This window comes from Gymnoscopelus braueri (genome assembly GCF_963280865.1).
Source record: "Gymnoscopelus braueri genome assembly, chromosome: 15".
Lineage (NCBI taxonomy): Eukaryota > Metazoa > Chordata > Actinopteri > Myctophiformes > Myctophidae > Gymnoscopelus > Gymnoscopelus braueri.
The window spans coordinates 12,595,759-12,614,720 of NC_137620.1; the positions used below are offsets into that span (position 1 = coordinate 12,595,759).

At 40.2% G+C, this 18,962-nt stretch overlaps 2 protein-coding genes across 3 annotated transcripts in view; one reads left to right on the plus strand and one right to left on the minus strand.

Moving 5' to 3' along the window:
* Window positions 1–4,206, plus strand: part of LOC308102296 (equilibrative nucleoside transporter 2) — a 32,760-nt gene extending 28,554 nt beyond the window's left edge. For both annotated transcript variants that reach the window (XM_080451941.1, XM_080451942.1), the window contains exon 13: window positions 190–4,206. In XM_080451941.1, coding sequence (XP_080308067.1) covers window positions 190–301 — 112 coding nt within the window. In that variant the 3' untranslated portion in view covers window positions 302–4,206. The remainder of the gene's footprint in view (window positions 1–189) is intronic.
* A 667-nt stretch (window positions 4,207–4,873) lies between these two features.
* The window catches only part of LOC308102297 (serine/threonine-protein phosphatase PP1-beta catalytic subunit), a 42,440-nt gene continuing 28,351 nt past the window's right edge, over window positions 4,874–18,962 (minus strand). Inside the window, exons 2-8 of the mRNA XM_080451943.1 lie at window positions 17,040–17,171; window positions 15,705–15,935; window positions 14,804–14,908; window positions 12,516–12,587; window positions 8,256–8,407; window positions 6,744–6,878; window positions 4,874–5,317 (exon numbers count right to left, since the gene is read on the minus strand). Coding sequence (XP_080308069.1) covers window positions 5,213–5,317; window positions 6,744–6,878; window positions 8,256–8,407; window positions 12,516–12,587; window positions 14,804–14,908; window positions 15,705–15,935; window positions 17,040–17,171 — 932 coding nt within the window. The 3' untranslated portion in view covers window positions 4,874–5,212. The remainder of the gene's footprint in view (window positions 5,318–6,743; window positions 6,879–8,255; window positions 8,408–12,515; window positions 12,588–14,803; window positions 14,909–15,704; window positions 15,936–17,039; window positions 17,172–18,962) is intronic.

Consider the following 18,962-nt stretch of genomic DNA (forward strand, 5'->3'; position numbering starts at 1 on the left):
TAAATCACTGCTGTTTGTTTGTTTATTAACAGTTAAGTTAAGAGTGGTATTTAGGCCACGTATTGCAAGACCTCAGTGTTTATGTGAAGTCCACAAGATGGTCCCATATTTCGGCAGGTCACCGATTACACTGAAACAAGCTTTCAAGTTTTTTTTTGTTGACATGTCTTCCTCTTGTTTTCCTGACAGGTTGGTGCACCCTAGGGATGCTGAGACTGCGGGGGCCCTGATGACGTTCTTCCTGGCCCTGGGTCTGTCCATAGGGGCAGCACTGTCCTTCCCCCTCCGTGCCCTGGTCTAGACACACACACACACACACACACATGTATATACAGTAGACACAGTTACTGTAACACACACACACACACACACACACACACACACACACACACACACACACACACACACACACACACACACACACACACACACACACACACACACACACACACACACACACACACACACAGACTCACACACTTTAAGGGGCATGTGATAAATGTTTTCTTGGTCATCGCTTGCTGTCTCAAGGTGTTTCTCCACTTCCTTCACTCATTCATCTGTCAAGTACTGTTTCACGCCTTCACTTTTATGTGGCCCGACAACGTGTCAGGTCAAGGACCATGGCTTGAAAACTAAAAAAATGAAAAAAAGCCTGCTTATTAAATACAACGCTGGGACCATAATGAGCATTTGCCTGGATGACACCCCTGGGAAGTATGAAAAAAGGGAAAATGCTATGTTGCATAAATGCTGGATGTTCTACGTAAATGTCAACACCTGAGGAAACAGGTTGTTCAACACAAGGTCATGGGCACAGCGCCAAAAAGACTCAAGCTTTTTTTTGTGTTCCATTTATTTATTTTGCCGGACCATTGTTGAGTCTAGCCTACTGTATATTGTTTATGCTTTGTATAGGTTTGTAGGGAGTACCTTTTTTTAGGGCATTGTTCTCAGTGAATCCTAGTATAAGGGAAAATCACCTTGATCTGTTTTCGCCTGATTTAAGTAGATTTGTAGGTTTTAATTTGCTGCCCCGTTGACCTCGGGGATTATCGTTTCCGACAGGAAAAGCACTGGCCCTTTTCTTGGCCAAGCTTAGACTTAATTTGAAATGGAATTGATTTTTATTTCATTATTTGAAGCATGATGTAGTAGAACCTACAATTGCAGACGACTAAATCTAATTTGTTAGATTACTATAGTTTTCTTTTTCTTTGGTAGAACTTGGACCTGTTTTTATACCTCTGTATTACTGTGCTAACACAGCAAGAACAAAGTGATCTTTTGTGTGTAAAGTTCCTTTTATTTACCAAGGGAATGGTTACCAAAAAACCTATCATTCAGCGAACACGTAGGAGCTGCCCAGTTCAACCACTGCCTTGTGCTGTTGAGCAACTTCAGGAAAGCTTCACATTCCAAACTCCTTCCCTGAATTAATTTGCTTACTAGTGCTGCTCCCTGGTGGTGACCACAGATATTCAGTTTATTTCACCTCTCTTCTCCACTACTGCAAATAATGGGACAGATTCACGTGCCACTACATTGAAGTAAAATGTTACAGATTGGTCTGAAGTTCATTACAACAAACCTCACTGAATTCTGTTGATTCCCTTCCCCTGTAGTGGGTTACTATGACCAGTGGTGGAAAGGTGCAATGTAGAAGTACTCTGTTACAAGTAAAAGTCCGGAATTAAAATTTTACTTCAGTAAAAGTGCAAAAGTATTGGTATCAAAATGTACTTAAAGTACCAAAAGTAAAAGTACTAAAATGTTTGAAAATAGCAGATCTACAAGCTTGTACATCAGCTATTTTCAAATAGCCTAGGTGTAAAATAGGGCTAAAGTGGTTAATGTATGTTTTATAATGCAATAATTTATATCTGCCATGTAACTAGTAACTTAAGTTTTCAAATAATTGTAGTGGAGTAAAAGTACAATATTTTCCTCTGAGATGTAGTGGAGTAGAAGTAAAAGTATAGACAATTGGAAAAACTCCAGTAAAGTAAAAGTACCTCAAAATTGTACTTAAGTACAGTACTTGAGTAAATGTACTGAGCTACTTTCCACCTCACAGTACAGGACAGGAAGCTGGCTTTATAGGAGTGGTCAGATCTTTATTGGCTCTTCCGTTGTGGCGGGCCAGGTGGCTGCTGGGCTGGGGACATGTCAGGTTATATGGGAGCAATACATTCCTCCCCTCCCACTTTGCGCTTCCTGCCTTCTGCTGACAACAAACCCTGGCCTCGGATGCATTTACAAAACCTTGAAAGTTACATAAACTTAGTTTTGTCAGGTTCCAAATTCAGGCCTTTACATTACATTTTTTAGGTCTGCGTTTCATTCCGTTTCGTCAGGTATCTTAGTGACTTTTGGCTGCCTAGCACTGTAAAATATTAACAGTATTAACAGTACACTTCACTTTTCTATTGAACAAGTTTTGTCGGATTTCAATTCAGGCCTTTTTTTGGGGGGGGGGGGTTCTGTGTTACATTCTGTTTGTCAGGTAGCATAGTGACTTTTGACTGTCTGGTACTGGAAATTACTTCTTGACTTTGCTATTGAACAAGTGGGCAGCTGTTGATTCGTATAAGTTTGTGCAATCCAGTTTTGTGACAGTGCTGTGGCTGTTTAGCCCTTGGACAAATGCTCCATTGTTCCTAGTAATGAAATGTGCAAAGTTTCATAACCGCTCTGCTTTGTGCCGCTTCACACTAACACTGCAAACACAGATGCTCCTACCGTACACCCACGTCTCGTATTTAACTCGAGTAATTGTGCTCTAAAACGGAATGATAGCCAAATTGCTTGTCATGGACAGATGATTAATGTCTTTGAAGCTGCCAGCTGTGTGTGCCAAGTAGCCTAAATGTATGGTTATTTATAGCAAGAAATATTTTTTACATTATGAAATAAATAACAAAATTAAATTAAAAAATGACACCCGTTCAACTTGGTACCAAATGTACTTTTCCCCTCTCCCTTACTTTTAATTAACTTGTGTGACCTGACTTCTGGATTTTTCCCCCTTTATAGAATTGATTAGAATCTTTTGTTTTTCCCTGAATGGAGTGTGTACAAACCGTGTCACACTTGTACAAGTGACACATTGAGCTATCTGTAAATAGAGAGGAGAATTACTGACTGTTGGAAACTTAAGCCCGATTCATACTTCATCGTACGCCGAAAATAGTCTACCTACAAGCTCCTGCGTTGTGAGCTTGTACATCTCCTATTTTCGGTGTGCGACATCGTCGTGTGACTGAGCAAATTTGGCCTAACTGGACCAAGGACTGCGTTGGACAAAGAATTGTCTGGGATGGAGCAATAAATTACGCCATTACCATGAGTTGATTTATATAGTATTTATGACAGAAGGCACAGCAGCCCAGGTCAACATGGGACCTTTATCAACACTGTCGTCATCATCAGTCGATGATGACGGCCTGTTCTGTTACATAACCTTTTATTTTTTTTTATTTTTACCAAGCTTTTATGTCAAAACAATAGCTTGAATTGTTTGATGTACATACGTTTTTGGACCATTGTAGTTATTGCTATTTTAGATGGCCTTATGCGACCCTGTTGAGCTGAAACGCTTGTGATCCCGATCAGCCATTGATGTGTCAAACAGAGCCACGACCGACCGCCAGATTTTTGGTTCCGATGCCGATCCCGACTTTGAGTCCTGTACCACCGATTACCCAAGTTGACTGATATTTTGTCCAAAAGTGCAAAATGTTCAAACCAATTAGAAAAATGTTGATTTGATTATATAACCTTTTGATAAATAAGTATATTAAACTTCAATATATGAAACATTTTACTTGAATCATACAAGGCAAACAAGTATAAATATAAATTATACTAATTGAACGCAACACGCTGAACCTGTAGATGTACTTTTGAAAACTGCACAAAATGGGGACACCAGGGTTGAAAAGTGGTTCAAAATCGGGACACATCGGCTGCATACTGATACTGACAACGTAAAAAAAATACTGATATTGTCGGGTGTCAAAACATGAAACCTGTCTGAAAAGATAAAGATCACGGCCGCCTACAGGGAGCTCATCTGCAAGTCACAATTTGTACAGCAGGATCACCCAGACATTACAGACACAGTGAAGGGAAAATGCCTTTGCATGTACAGTACATGATGTATGTGTATAGTTTTTGATTGTGTCAATAAATGGGTTTTATACACCGGTGCCTTTGTGGTGGTGTTGCCATGCATTTCGGAAAGCTTCCATTTCTAAACTGTACCGGCATAAATGGCTGATTTCAAAAGAGCGTCCGGTTACAGCACTAATGATTTTGCCACGTCAGGATTTGGGCCGTTGATTTGTTTTTGTATGCGTCACTGCATCACGTCACCTGGAAGAAGCACAGGGTTGTATGTAAATCCAAGCGGTTTATATATCAAGCAAGTCGTCTGTACAGGCAGGGAGAAGTGTACTGACTGGGTGTATGCAGTAAACCAAGGGTCTTCAATGTTTTTTAGGCCAGGGACCTCTTAGCGATGAGATTAAGCACGGACCCCCACTGTCCAATTATGTTTCTGCACTGTCAAATAGGTCTACATAGACTTGCTTGACCCCACTCCATCAGTGTTGCGTAAATTAGTTTTGTTTAGATATGATCTTTTCATTATGTTTGATTCATAATGTGTATTTTCACTTGAACACTCTAAACCTGACTTTTGGCTCTGTATCTCTAAGTCCCAACACGTTCAGATCTGCTATTTTTGACAAATAGTCCCCCCAAAAGAGCGATGCTAGGGTTCAAGTAGTTAAAAAAGAAAACAAGTTCCTATCACACAAAGATGCGGTGAACTAAAGTTCCCTCCCAATATTTGAGGACATGACACCCCTTGCTTTTTGTATTTCTTTTATTAACACTTCTTTTTAAAAACATTTCAAGGTTACACAGGTGGGGGGGAGGGGGAAGGGGAGGGGGGGGGGGGGGGGGGTAAAGCATTCAAGGAAGAGCGCGGCATGTGACAGAACAGTTCAGAGAGGGAGATTTAAAAAAGAAAAGAAAAATAATCTAAAGAAACAGGGAAGAGTTTGTTTGAGGCGTGGGGGTCCTAAACCAAAACTGTTGCATTTCTTCTCTGCCAAGTTTTCTGTGAAAAGTCAACAAAAGACGGCCACTCGTTCACAATCATCCCTCTGTCATTCTCTCTCTCCCTTCATCCCTCCATCCTTCTTCACCGTTTCTTTGGGGGTTGGGCTGTGCGGGGAGGCGTGACGGGCCGGCCCGAATTCATTCCTCCATACTGGTATTTAGCTTTCTTCTCAGACGGCTTCAGGATCTGAGGAGGACGAGAAGCAACCAAACGCTGGTGTTAATTTCCACCACAACTACTCAGTGGTGGAAAAAGTACTTGAGTCAGAAGTATATACTCCAGGTCAAGTGAAAGTTGCTCTGTCCAATTTGTACTTGAGTTGAAGTACTGCTGTAAGAGTATTTGCTATTAAAAAAATATTTGGGTATTCAATTGGGTATTCAAAAGTACAAATTAAAATGCAGACATTTTCCAAAAAGTTGAACAAAAAATGTGGTTATTTTAATCCCAGTAAATCAAAGTCAGTGTAAGTATAACCTGGATAACAAACTACACTGTGTGCTTGTAAACACTGCCATTGCTTTGATCACCATTTACACCCATGTAAACTTCTTAGCAGAACACCAGATTCTAATCCAATCTGGTGTTCTGCTATCAACTTTACTCATTAGGCGTAGAGCATTTTCATTAGCCAAAAACAATCACTATTTATGCTCCAGTGCAAGGGGCTCCCAAAGGTTTTAGGCCGCGACACCCCCCCCCCCCCCCCCCCCCCCCAAATCATATTTGAACTGGGGACCCCCCATCCTGACAAGCACTTTGAATTGAAGGCATTACATTTAGTTTGACCTGGTTCCACAGAAAATGAAAATATGAAAATGGCCTATCTGCAAGCTCACAACGCCTCGCACTACTATACTGTATGTTGGATTGTTTACTGTTGAGTGAGAAAACAATGTTGCACACTAAGTGAATCATCTGGGGACCCCCAGTTTGGGAACCATTGCTTTAGTGGACTGCAGTTTTTTCCTTGTATTATTCACATTTCAAATGTCGGATTACGTTTGAGGATGCTCATTTGGCACAATGCATTGTAATGTCTGGTGTTAATGGAATACCATGCATGCAGTGAAGATAATGGTCAAGAAGGAACTAAACAGGTTGCCGTTCTTCTGTGATGTGTCCATTTCATAGATGTCTTGTAAAAGTTTAAACATTTTCTCATGCTTACAGTAGCTATTAGCTTGTTGTGTGTATTTCTTTACAGGATCGCTGGAACTTTGTCGAAATGTTAATTTGTGAACTTGTCCTGCATTGGTTTTGTTTGGGTTGTGCCAAGTGGTGGAAGAAGTACTCAGATATTTACTTGAGTAAAAGTATCAATACACAATGTAGAGATACTCAGTTACAAGTAAAAGTCTGGTGTTCAAAATGTACTTGAGTAAAAGTACAAAAGTAGGGCTAAAGTAGGTCAAATATGTTTTGTAATAATAATCAAAATCTACAAAGTAACTAGTAACTATAGTGGAGTAAAAGTATAATATTTCCCTCTGAAGTGGAGAGTAACGGCCAAGTAACTGCATGTAGCCTACTTAGTTACTTTACACTACTGGCCAATTACTGGGCAGCAGTTGCTTTTGGCAGCGTTTGCAACCACAGTCATGGTCTGTACCTGGAAAGAGCACATCAGGGTCTCGTCCACACTCATCATGCCACCGGCGTTGTCAAACTCTCCACAGTAGTTGGGGGCCGAGAACAAGGTTACCAGCTGCCGCTTGGCAAAGAACTCATAACCATCTTCTACCACCTGGGGGCGACAAGACATCACAACAGAATGTAAGCGTCAGGGTATCAGTGGTGGAAAAAGTACCAAAAATGTTTTACTTAAGTAAAAGTATCAATACTGCAATGTAGAAGTACTGTTACAAGTAAAAGTCCGGAATTCAAAATTTACTTGAGTAAAAGTACAAAAGTATTGGTAAAATATTGGTATCAAAATGTACTTAAAGTACCAAAAGTAAAGTACTAAAATGTTTAAAAATAGCAGATCTACAAGCTCGCCACACGTTGTGAGCTTGTAGATCGGCTATTTTCAAATAGCCTATAAAATAGGGCTTGTGGTTAATGTATGTTTTATAATGTAGTAATGTGTATCTGAAAAGTAACTTGTAACTAAAGTTTTCAAATAATTGTAGTGGAGTAGAAGTAAAAGAATAGACAATTGGAAATACTCTGGTTAAGTAAAAGTACCTCAAAATTGTACTTAAGTACAGTATTGAGTAAATGTACTTAGTTGCTTTACACCGCTGGGTACGCATCAGTGTCATCTGTCATGTGCTGTCAATATTTACAGTGTAGCACGTATGTAAGATTTAAATAGGCAACGTCTGCTGCTGCGTTACCATTTTGATTCGCTGTCTGTTATTCTGAGTGTTTTTGAATTGAGGTTGGGCACCTGTGTGTGTGTGTAAGGTTTTTACATCTATTTACAGCGATATGGAATAGATTCCTTGATTTCTGATGACACGTTTTGTGGTCCACACAACAAAAAAGTATACTCAAGAGTCTGAACTAAAAGTTAGATTTAGAATTGGGAGAACTATCACGTTCTTAAAAGCAGTGTTAATTTTGACAGCAAATTCTGATTTAGTCTTAAGGCCTTTGCAGACAGGGTGCGATTAGTCAATCAGTTTTTACCGCATGCGAAAAGACGCACGAATCGAACTGGGTTCGATTGGAGAAAAAAAACCCGCATCGCCGCAGCCACTTGCTGCATGGCAAATTCGGAGCCGGTGTGCATGAGGTCATAGAGAACCATTTAGTTTTAGTCCTATTTTAGTCTTCTGAAATTGTTCAGTCTTAGTCGACTAAATTAACACTGCTTAAAAGGTAGGGTAAGTGATATTATTTTAGTTAAAAGGTTAAAGCACTATATTCTGATTGTATTCAATGCGCTATATAGAGTGTTTGCATTCTCTGTTTACTAAAGAGATGACTGAGTTAGAAATGTTCTGTTTACTAAAGAGCTGAGTAGAAATGAGTGAATCATTTGTACTTAACAGTCGGTCTAACAACTAGCAAAGAAGTTAAGATTAAAAGGTTATTGGAGACGGAATGACTCAATGACTGCCCTCGTAACAATGGTAATGAATCCACATTTGAATAATGTGTTGTGTTTGTGTACCTGGTGGGCTCTACAGATGAGGTCCAGGTCGTGGCGGTTGAGGAACTTGCTGACCACATCGGCCCCAAAGGTAAAGGAGACACCGCGGTCGTTCTCTCCCCAGCCCTGCACGTCCTTGTCTGGGTCGGACCATAGCAGGTCACACAGCAGGCCTGGAGGAATGTAAACAATAGTGGTGGAAAAAGTACTTGCATGTCTTACTTAAGTAAAAGTATCAATACTGCAATGTAGAAATACTCTGTTACATATAAAAGTCAGAAATTCTAAAGTATTTGGTTCACAAATAATGTCTACAATTCTATACGGCTAGTCATCATTTGTGATGCACTGATTGATAGAAAAACATTAGACGTTTTCAGCTTTATTTACTGGGGAAAGCCTGGGTGGGAGGAATTGCTGACACAGTTGTTCCAGTCAGAATACATTTGATGGAAGGGTTCATGGAGTCATTGCACTCAGCAGACCTAAGGCCTTATACCAGTGGTTCTCAAACCTTTTCATGTCAAGGACCCCCAAATTGACTCTTATTAGCCCACGGACTCCCATTTGAAAAGATATGCCAGGGACCCCCATAAGAGAAGATGTTTACAGCTCTAGCACTGATTATCAACCATTTTAATTACCCCCAGTTTGACATGCATTAGGCTACGGACCCCCATTTAATGGCATTTATCTCTGGGACCCCAATTTATATTGTAAAATCAATGTTAATTTAACTCAGAGTTTACAAATGGAACCAAATGGATCCATACCCATAAGGGTTCATTTGGTTCCTAACCATCCATAATTTAGCTGGGGACCCCCTGGAACTCCCTCAAGGACCCCTGGAGGTCCCCGGACCCCACTGGTTGAGAACCACTGCTTTATACGCACCACAGAGCACTTTCTGGTTCTGTGCAGTTACAGAGAAATGAAAGGTGCTTTTAAAACAAACACATCTGGGTCACAAGATATAATCATCCTGCTCCCTCTATGAATATTAATCTGGTCTTTTTCCACAGTAGGGACAAGTCACCCCTTGTATTGTGTGTTTTAACCGATTCAATCCGGGAACGCATCTACAAATGTCTTCTAAATCCGAACAGTTTTCTGAAAACCGTATGTATGTTCCTATAATATCAGTGGTTCTCAAACCTTTTCATGTCAAGGACCCCCAAAATTATATGTATTTGGTCGCGGACCCCTATCTCAAAATATTTTGTTCCAGGGACCCCCTCAGAAGCAAAGATTTGAGTTACAAATGTTCGCTTAAAATATATATATATTCAAAGATTTGCACAAATGTTCATGATTTTTCAAAAATAGAAGATCTACAAGCTCATAGCACAGCACTCGCTATGAGCTTGCAGATCTGCTATGTTTGAATAGCCAAAGTATAAATAATGGCTATATAGCTAAAATGACACAGATGCGTTCCTGGATTGAATGGGTTAATTAAGACAGTGGGAATCTAGTGTTACGAACAGAGAAGGATCCTAGTGGCACATGAATGCCAAAGTCTGGAATTGCACTCAACCATATCTGTCCTATATCGTCACTGTCGGGCAGAAACCTCTTATCTCCATATTCTAACTTTTTGTGCTTTTTCGTAAATTAACGCCCTACTTGATCATACTACAGCGTCACACGAAAGCATCAAAAGTAGCAGATCTGCAAGCGCGCGGCGCGGATCGGCGCGTTTCGAGCTTGTAGATCTGCTACTTTTGCCATTTTTGAATTCGACTCCTGGAAAGTAACAGTTTTGGACATGTGAGGTTTCCCCCCTGACAGAGACGATATACATAGTCCATATCCAGACTCCAGCGAGAGGTGCAGAACGACCATAACAGGATCTGAGAGTTGAGGGCTTCCTTGGTCTGGAGGCTGATGGCCTTATACGGGCATGTGTTGCCAGTTTGACAGGCGAGGGGGGGCTAGGCTTGGTCAAAACCTGACTTGGAATGGGCTTGAGTTCATGTGAGTCTTTAAATGAGTCAGACTCTATATGAGTGAAAAGAGAAAGTACCTGTACTATTCCTCTTTTAAAGGGCAAGACCACTTTGGTAGAGGTTTGGGTTGTGTGGTTACCTTGCCATGATGTAAACAACAAAGATAATTGTTGCCAGAAAACAATATTGTTCCATTGATTAGAAATTAATCATTCAAAATATGCTCCTCGTTGACTTACATTGTACGGTAAAACAGCTCTCAAAGTCACTCTTTTAGCACATAAACGAACGCAAACGAAGCTGATTCAGACAAAATAGATCATCACAAAGCCCAGTACTGTTTCTTTTTTAATAAATTAAGAAGAAAACCCGGACTGGATTCGTGGATCCGGATCTTCAAATAATAAAATCAACAGGAAGTTAACGTTATTATATATAAATAAAAAAAAACTGGGTTTGGTGATGTTCTATATTGTCTGAATCAGCTTTGTTTGTGTTCGTATATGTGCTAAAAGAGTGACTTTGAGAGCTGTTTCACTGTACAATGTAAGTCAATGAGGAGCATATTTTGAATTATCAATGAAGCAATTATTTTGTATTTCTTGTCCACCTTTGGAGTTACATCATGGCAAGGTAACTACACAACCCAAACCTCTACCAAAGTGGTCTTGCCCCTTAAGAACCTAAACATAAATAAATTATTTTAACATCAGAACAACTTAAAAGGACGATACCAGGAGCACAAGCTGAGCACTTTTACACACATACTCTTTATATTATTTATTGCAGTAAATGTGTGTGTGCTTTACTGCCGGACATGTCATGTCAATGTTTATCCATGGCTAGATTGTGGTAGGACTGATCATGTGGCTCAATTTGTTATTTGGCTGCATGCACTGAATCAAGAGGGGTTCATTTGACAAAACTGTCACTTACTCATACAGGAACAAGCAGCACATGTTTGGTGTGACATTGTACACCAGGAGTTCTGTCATTTAATTTAGCCGTCTTGAAAAAGAGACAATAAAGCTCTATTTGTCTGAGTGATGGCTGATTTAACCCATTCAATCCGGGAACAAATCTGTGTCATTTTAGATTTCTTTGGCTATTTTTGAAAAATCGTGAAAGTTTGTGCACATTTGAATATATATATTTTTTAACATTTGTAACTGTCAAATGTCTCAACAAATGGCTTCTAAATCTCAACAAATGGCTTCTAAATCCTAACAGTTTTCTGAAAAACTTATGTTGCCATATCAGTGGTGCTCAAACCTTTTCATGTCAAGGACCCCAAAATAATATGTATTTGGACCTCATTTGAAAATATTTTGTTCCAGGGATCCCCCCAAAAGCAAAGATTTGAGTTACAAATATTCGTTTGAAAAAATAAATACATTCAAAGATTTGCACACATGTTCACGATTTTCAAAAATAGCAGATCTACAAGCTCGTAGCACGGCACTCGGTGCCGTGCTATGAGCTTGTATATCTGCTATTTTTGAACGGCCAAAGTATAAAATAATGGCTAAAGTGGTTAAAATCTAAAATGACACAGATGCTTTTCCCGGTCTTAAATGGGTTAAGCGGTCAAGCTGGTCTGAGTCACTACTATTCCCCAATGTACAGACACCCAGCCCTTCCCTGACAACAGCTGAAGTCTGTGGTGGTTGGTTGACCACTGACCACCTGTGGGTGGGGTAAGCGGTGCAGTGTGACCACCTGCGGGCTAGCGACCCTGCCAAGGAGCCACCGTCGTGACCCAGCCGCTGAGCGTTCCTTCCAGCCCCTGCGGGCAGCCCCAAGCCCAGAGCCACCCTCTGTCAGCCAAGTCAGCAGCACAGTGTCAATTCAGTGCCATGTGATTTGAGGCGTGTAACAAATTCACTCAACTCACGATACGATTCACGATACTAGGGTAAAAAAAAAATTAAACACCAAATAATTTTCTAGACAAAATGTAATGACTGAAAAATATATTTTTAAAATGATTTCACTCTCACAAATCCAGTATTTTCTTCTGTTATTATATATATATTTTTTTACAATACTGTGTTTTCTCTTATCCTCTTTTCAATACAGAAGCAAATGACTGAACATTTTAATACATTCTCTTACAAAGATGCTGTACTTTCTTCTCTTTTTTTGACACGCCCTCTGCTGTTTGCATCGCGATACACTTTTCATTAAATCGATTTAATTTGACACCAGTTTGAATCGATTTTAAATCGATTTACACGAAATCCTTACATGCCTATCAAATCCTTTTTTCCCCTTTAAAAGGGCCTACTGCTCGCCTACTGTTTTTTTGTGTCGTTTGGATCATGGCGTCTACCTGTGTCGGGCACGTCTGTAGGTCTCATAATGCGTCTGATCTGTTCCATGGACTGCAGGTCAGGCGACAGACCTAAAAAAAGACAAAATCATGAGGACACACAGACCCAGGACAACAGTACACACAATTCTTCCAATGCAAACACCTCCCTCCTTGACCCTAGGCCAGGCGACAGACCTGTTAGAAGGCACAACAAATCATGAGGACACACAGACCCAGAACAGTACACACACAATTCTTCCAATTCAAACACCTTCCTTGACCCTTTCACCCCATATATCAGTATTAGGGGTGACCTTGCTCTGACCCACAGTTTTTTTCAACAGTGGATCAGGTTTTGCTTGACACTACGCCTTATCTTTTAAATACCAGGCCCGAGTCTGGTTTTAAACTATGCTAACAAATGGCCAGGAAACAAGAGTGCAAGGCAGACATACGTATGTGAAGCTTGCCACTAGGGATAAATATTCAAAAACAACGTGATTACAGATATCTAAAACAATAATAGAAATGTCCAAAACCCGATAGAAATGTCCAAAACCGTAACCTTTCAGGAAATGGAAAAAATAACCGTTTCAATGGTTCCAATGTAGTTATTTAGTCACAAGCACCTTTCACAGGTTAAATATTTATAAAATGCATGAAGAAGGTTGTGCACGCACATCCGTGGCCCAGGTGCAAGACAAGCAAAAATATCATAAAGTATAGAGTCTGCACACTGGTGAAGCTGTATTTTTATTGCGTCGTCAATGTTTCGATCTATTCAGATCTTCATCAGGACATATACAAGTATAAGTATAGTGTAGTTAGTATATGTCCTGATGAAGATCTGAATAGATCCAAACGTTGACGACGCAAAAGAAAAAACATACAGCGGAGCTTTTTCAACCAAATTTAATAATTTTAAATATTTATAAAACCCACAGACAGAATTAACCACCTGTGTACCTGTGTGGAAAAAGTACTCAAATGTTTAACTTGAGTAAAAGTATCTATACTGCAATGTAGAAGTACTCTGTTACAAGGTAAAGTCTGGAATTCAAAATTTACTTGAGTAAAAGTACAAAAGTATTGGTATCAAACTGTACTTAAAGCACCAAAAGTAAAAGTACTAAAATGACTGAAAATAGCCGATCTACAAGCTCACAACGCGTCGCATTTGCGACGCGTTGTGAGGTTGTAGATTGGCTATTTTCAAATAGCCTATGTATAAAATAGGACTAAAGTGATTCATGTATGTTTTATAATGTAATAATTTATATCTGCAAAGTAACTAGTAACTAAAGTTTTCAAATAATTGTAATGGAGTAAAAGTAAAATATTTTCCTCTAAGATGTAGTGGAGTAGAAGTAAAAGTACAGAAAATTGGAAAAACTCAAGTAAAGTACGAATACCTCAAATTCGTACTTGAGTAAATGTACTTAGTTACTTTCCAACACTGGATAGTTAGGATAGTTAATACGTCTTTCACACCGTACAGGAGCTCTGTCTGAATGAAGCTCCTTTTAAAGCTTGCTGCAGTCTAAAGGCAAGGGATGATTTGAAGACCTCTGCGCCAACAACCTTGAGACACAATTTATCGTGATTGGTCAGCTGACAAAAAGCGGATCCCCCCAGGTACGACATAAATCTTACGGATTGCAGCTTTAAAACTAGATAGAGAGATGTCACTTGGATAACCGTTGAGTAACACATTCTCCACTTTGCTTGGGACAAAAGGGAAATCTGATTTCATGCATACCCAGGGACCGCATTTTATCCGAGAAAGCATCTGTGTCATTTTAGATTTCTTTGGCTATTTATTTTTAAAGAAATCATAAAAATGTGTGCAAATCTTTGAATATATATATATACATTTTTTACTCAAATCTTTGCTTCTGGGGGTCCCTGGAACAAAATATTTTTATATGGGGGTCCGCGGCCAAATACATATCATTTTGGGTGGTCATTGACAAGTTTGAGAACCACTGATATTATAGCAACATAAGTAAAAAAGAAAACAAATCCCCAGAAGCAAAGATTTGAGTTAAAAATGTTTTAAAAATGCTTTAAAAATATATGTATATTCAAAGATTTGCACAAATGTTCACGATGTTCCCCCCCAAAATAGCCCAAAATATAAAATAATGGTTATAGAAAATCAGTTATGGTTAAAAAAAAATCTAAAATGACACGGTATGCGTTCCCCGATTGAATGGGTTAAATACAGTATCACGCGTCCAAAAGATAAATTGACACATTCCAGAATTCTGGAGGCATAAAGGGAGTCATCGCGTTCAGTGACTTACCGCCGTGACAGCAAAATATCTTCTCGTCCACTATGGCGGCGATGGGCAGGCAGTTAAAGCAGTCGGTAAACGTCTTCCAGAGCTTGATGTTGAATCTGCGTTTACCTGCACAATTATCAATTGAAGAGTTAATTATTGTTCATATTTGGCCACATGAAGCACAATACAGTGCTGTGGTGGTTCCTTGTCCATTTCATGCCCATATATGGAGATCCCTGACGTCATGTCATCAGTGCCCATACATTGACAGGGTCCGCCGGCCGGCATAAAGGAGCTGACTGATTTGTTTGCGCCTGATGCCATGACGACACATTGAGGTTAGACAACACACTCCATGCAATGGGAACTCCTTATATGGTTATGGCCGAGTCATATTAGTGACATGAGCGTGATGACGTGGTCCGTCGGCTGGCCGGTCCTCCCGGTAGCCAATTTTAATATAGTATTTTCATATCGTCTCTGTCGAGTGGAAACCTCATATATTAAAAAACTGTTACTTTTCAGAATTCAAATAAAAATAAAAATAAAGTAGCAGATCTACAAGCTCAAAACACGCCACTTCGCACCGCGTTTTGAGCTACTTTTGATGCTTTCGTATTATCAAGTAGGGCATTAATTTACAACGGTTGAATATGGAGATAAGAGCTTGTAGATCGTCTATTTTAAAATGGCCGAAATGTATAGGTCTGAAGTGGTTAATGTATGTTTTGTAATAATACTCAAAATCTACAAAGTTTTCAAATAATTGTGCAGTAAAAGTATAATATTTGTCTCTGAGAAGTAGTGGAGTAGAAGTAAAAGTACTGAAAATTGGAAACCATACCAAACAATTTGACTTAAGTACAGTACTTGAGTAAATGTACTTGGTTACTTGACACCACTACTAATTGCCCACACTCACACTCGTCGTAGAAGCCGTAGATGCGGTTGATGGAGGCACACTCGTGGTTGCCCCGGAGCAGGAAGAAGTTCTCGGGGTATTTGATCTTGTAGGCCAGCAGCAGGCAGATGGTCTCCAGGGACTGCTTGCCTCTGTCCACGTAGTCGCCCAGGAACAGGTAGTTGGCCTCCGGGGGGAAGCCGCCGTACTCGAACAGCCTCAGCAGGTCTGTGTACTGGCCATGGATGTCACCTGGACGGAGAGAGGGAGGGAGTAGGGAAGCGTTTTACTTTTTATTTGTTTTTAAATGATTATCTTTCGATGCTTTTTTAGAGTAGACCATGGGTCTTCAACAAGGGGTCCTCGGAGTTACTACAGAGGGGCCACCAAATCTTTGTGTGATAGGAACTTGTTTTTGTACATTAACCACTTGAACCCTAACATCCCTACTCTGAGGGGAAAATTAGCTGAAAATAGCAGATCTATGCGAGGCGTTGTGAGCTTGTAGATCGGCTATTTTCTGCAAAGAGGTTTGGTCACGTGTAAGGGATAGTTCACCCCAAATTTTTTTTTTCTATTGATTAGTCACCCCATGGAGACTTGAATTCATGGATTTTTTTTTTTTTTGTCGCGTTCCTAAGCCAATAATTTGATGACCGGCAGCGGTTTCCGGTAGGAGACACAAAGAGTCTCATTTGTGTCTCCTACCGGAACCGCTGCTGGTCGTCAAATTATTGGCTTATATCCATGAATTCAAGTCTCCATGGGGTGAGTAAAAGATAGAAAATAAGATTTTTTTTGGGTGAACTATCCCTTTAAGTGGTTTAACTGTCAACATGCATGCAACATACATATCAACATGAATCAAACACAACACTACACATTGATAATGCTGTCAAACAAGTCTATGAAGCGATCTATGAAATCTATGAAAAAGAGTAATCTGCAACACAATTTTATACAATATGTAATGGGGGGTCCCTGCTTCATCTCTCTCTCACCTAAGGGGTCCTTGGACTGATAAACATTGAAGACCCCTGCTTTAGACCACCCAAACAGTGGGTCGGGACCCATAATCCCTTTTATTGTTTCCAACTACTTTGTTTTACAATTATTTCAAAAGATCTTAAAAAAAAAATATATATATCAAACTCTTCCCAGGGAGACACCAAATTTCTCATTTGAGTCTCGAGCAAAACAAATTGTGAACCCCTGCTTTAGACAATACAGTAGAGAGAGAAGAGCAGATGATAAAGATGGTGGATGGTGTTCTACACAACGGAAATTGCAGCGTCCATTTTCCACCCAGGCTGCTGCCAACACAGCACTGCTACAGGCAGGTGGGAATGTACTGACCACAGATTTTGAGTGGAGCCTCCAGCTCCAAGAGGATTGGCTGGCTGAGGAAGATCTCCCGGGACTTGATGCAAAGGCCCCGCACCTCGGCCTCCGTCATCTGGACTATCTTCCCTGGTCGACATCCTCGCACTGGAGGGGGAGAGGAAAAGAGAGAGGGAGAAAGACAGAGAACGTCAGATTGTTATAAATTCTGAAATCATGTCTCTGACACATTCTAAGTCAGTGGTTCTCAAACTTGTTCATGTCAAGGACCCCCGAAATGATATGTATTTGGCCGCGAACCCCCATCTAAAAATATGTTGTTCCAGGGACAAAAAGATTTGAGTTACAAATGTTTGCTTTAAAAATATTTATATTCAAAAGGTTTGCACAAATTTTCAGGATTTTTCAAAAATAGCAGATGTGCCGCGCTATGAGCTTGCAGATCTGCTATTTTTGAATAGCCAAAGTATAAAAGGTTAAAGTGGTTAACATTATTGTGATGCTATATTAACACATTTTGCTGGGTACCCCCTGGAAACCCCGCAAGGACCACTGGGGGTCCCCGGACCCCACTTTGAGAACCAACGTTCTAAGTCACACATCATTTAACAGCCAATATATTCTAGTACACGAGCAGCAACCTATTCCACCTTGTATACAACTTTTCTTCAAAGCAAGCTCTCTCATGCGATGCCTGCCCTGCAGTGTAGGTAAGGGGAGGCTAACAAAGGTTAGCTAGCAAATCCCGGCCATTCAAAACATGGCATTTTAACGCCGTGGCGCCGAAAGAGCTTAGCTGTCTAGAAGGGGGCCTTGCAGCCCATTATTCCCAAACATTTCAGGTTAGTGTGAGTGAGGTTAGGCTTAGTAATAGGCTAATGTGCGCCGTCTGAATAATAAGAGCGGACCGAACAAATGCCACGACACCGTCCAGAAGTGTGTTCGTCTGTATCTCCGTCTGTCGCCATCTCTCTGACCCACCAAAAGTTGACCAATCAGCGAACCACACGCAGCTCAACTCACGCTGCTATGCCAATCACAACTCAGCTCACACCGCTACGTAATATGTACATACAGCGAACCACATAGCTCAGCACGCTGCTATCCCAAACCATTGGTTCTCAAAGTGGGGTCCGGGGACCCTCCAGGGGTCCTTGGGGGGGTACCGGGTGGTCCCCAGCAAAATTAGTTAAAATAGTGCCACAATCATTTTAACCATATTTTATGGTTTGGCTATTCAAAAATAACAGATATACTGTACAAGTTCATAGCGTGGCACCGAGTGCCGCTCTATGAGCTTGTAGATCTGCTATTTTTGAAAAACCATGAACATTTGTGCAAACCTTTGAATATATATTTTTTCAAGCGAACATTTGTAACTCAAATCTTTGCTTCTGGGGGTCCCTGGAACAACATATTTGAGATGGGGGTCCGCGGCCAAATACATAGGTCCTTGACATGAAAAGGTTCGAGAACCACTGTGCCAAACGCAGCTTCAGCTCATGCTGCTCCCCACATAAGAGCGAAACACAAGGCCAAGCTCCAAGTCAAAGTTGTCAACGTTAACATACATAGCAGCACATTATTGGTGCTTCGTTCACAGACTGCACACCTTGTAACTTCCCATCTATAGCTACAGACAGTGGCGGAAAAAGTACTCAGATATTTTACTCAAGTAAAAGTATCAATACTGCAATATAGAAATACTCCGTTACAAGTAAAAGTCCAGAATGAAAAATGTACTTGAGTAAAAGTACAAAAGTATTGGTATCAAAATGTACTTAAAGTACTAAAAGTACTAAAATGTTTGAAAATAGCAGATCTACAAGTTTGCGTTGTGAACTTGTAGATCTGCTATTTTCAAATAGCCTATGTATAAGATGGGGCTAAAATGGTTAATGTATGTTTTATAATATAATAATTGATCATTGCAAAGTA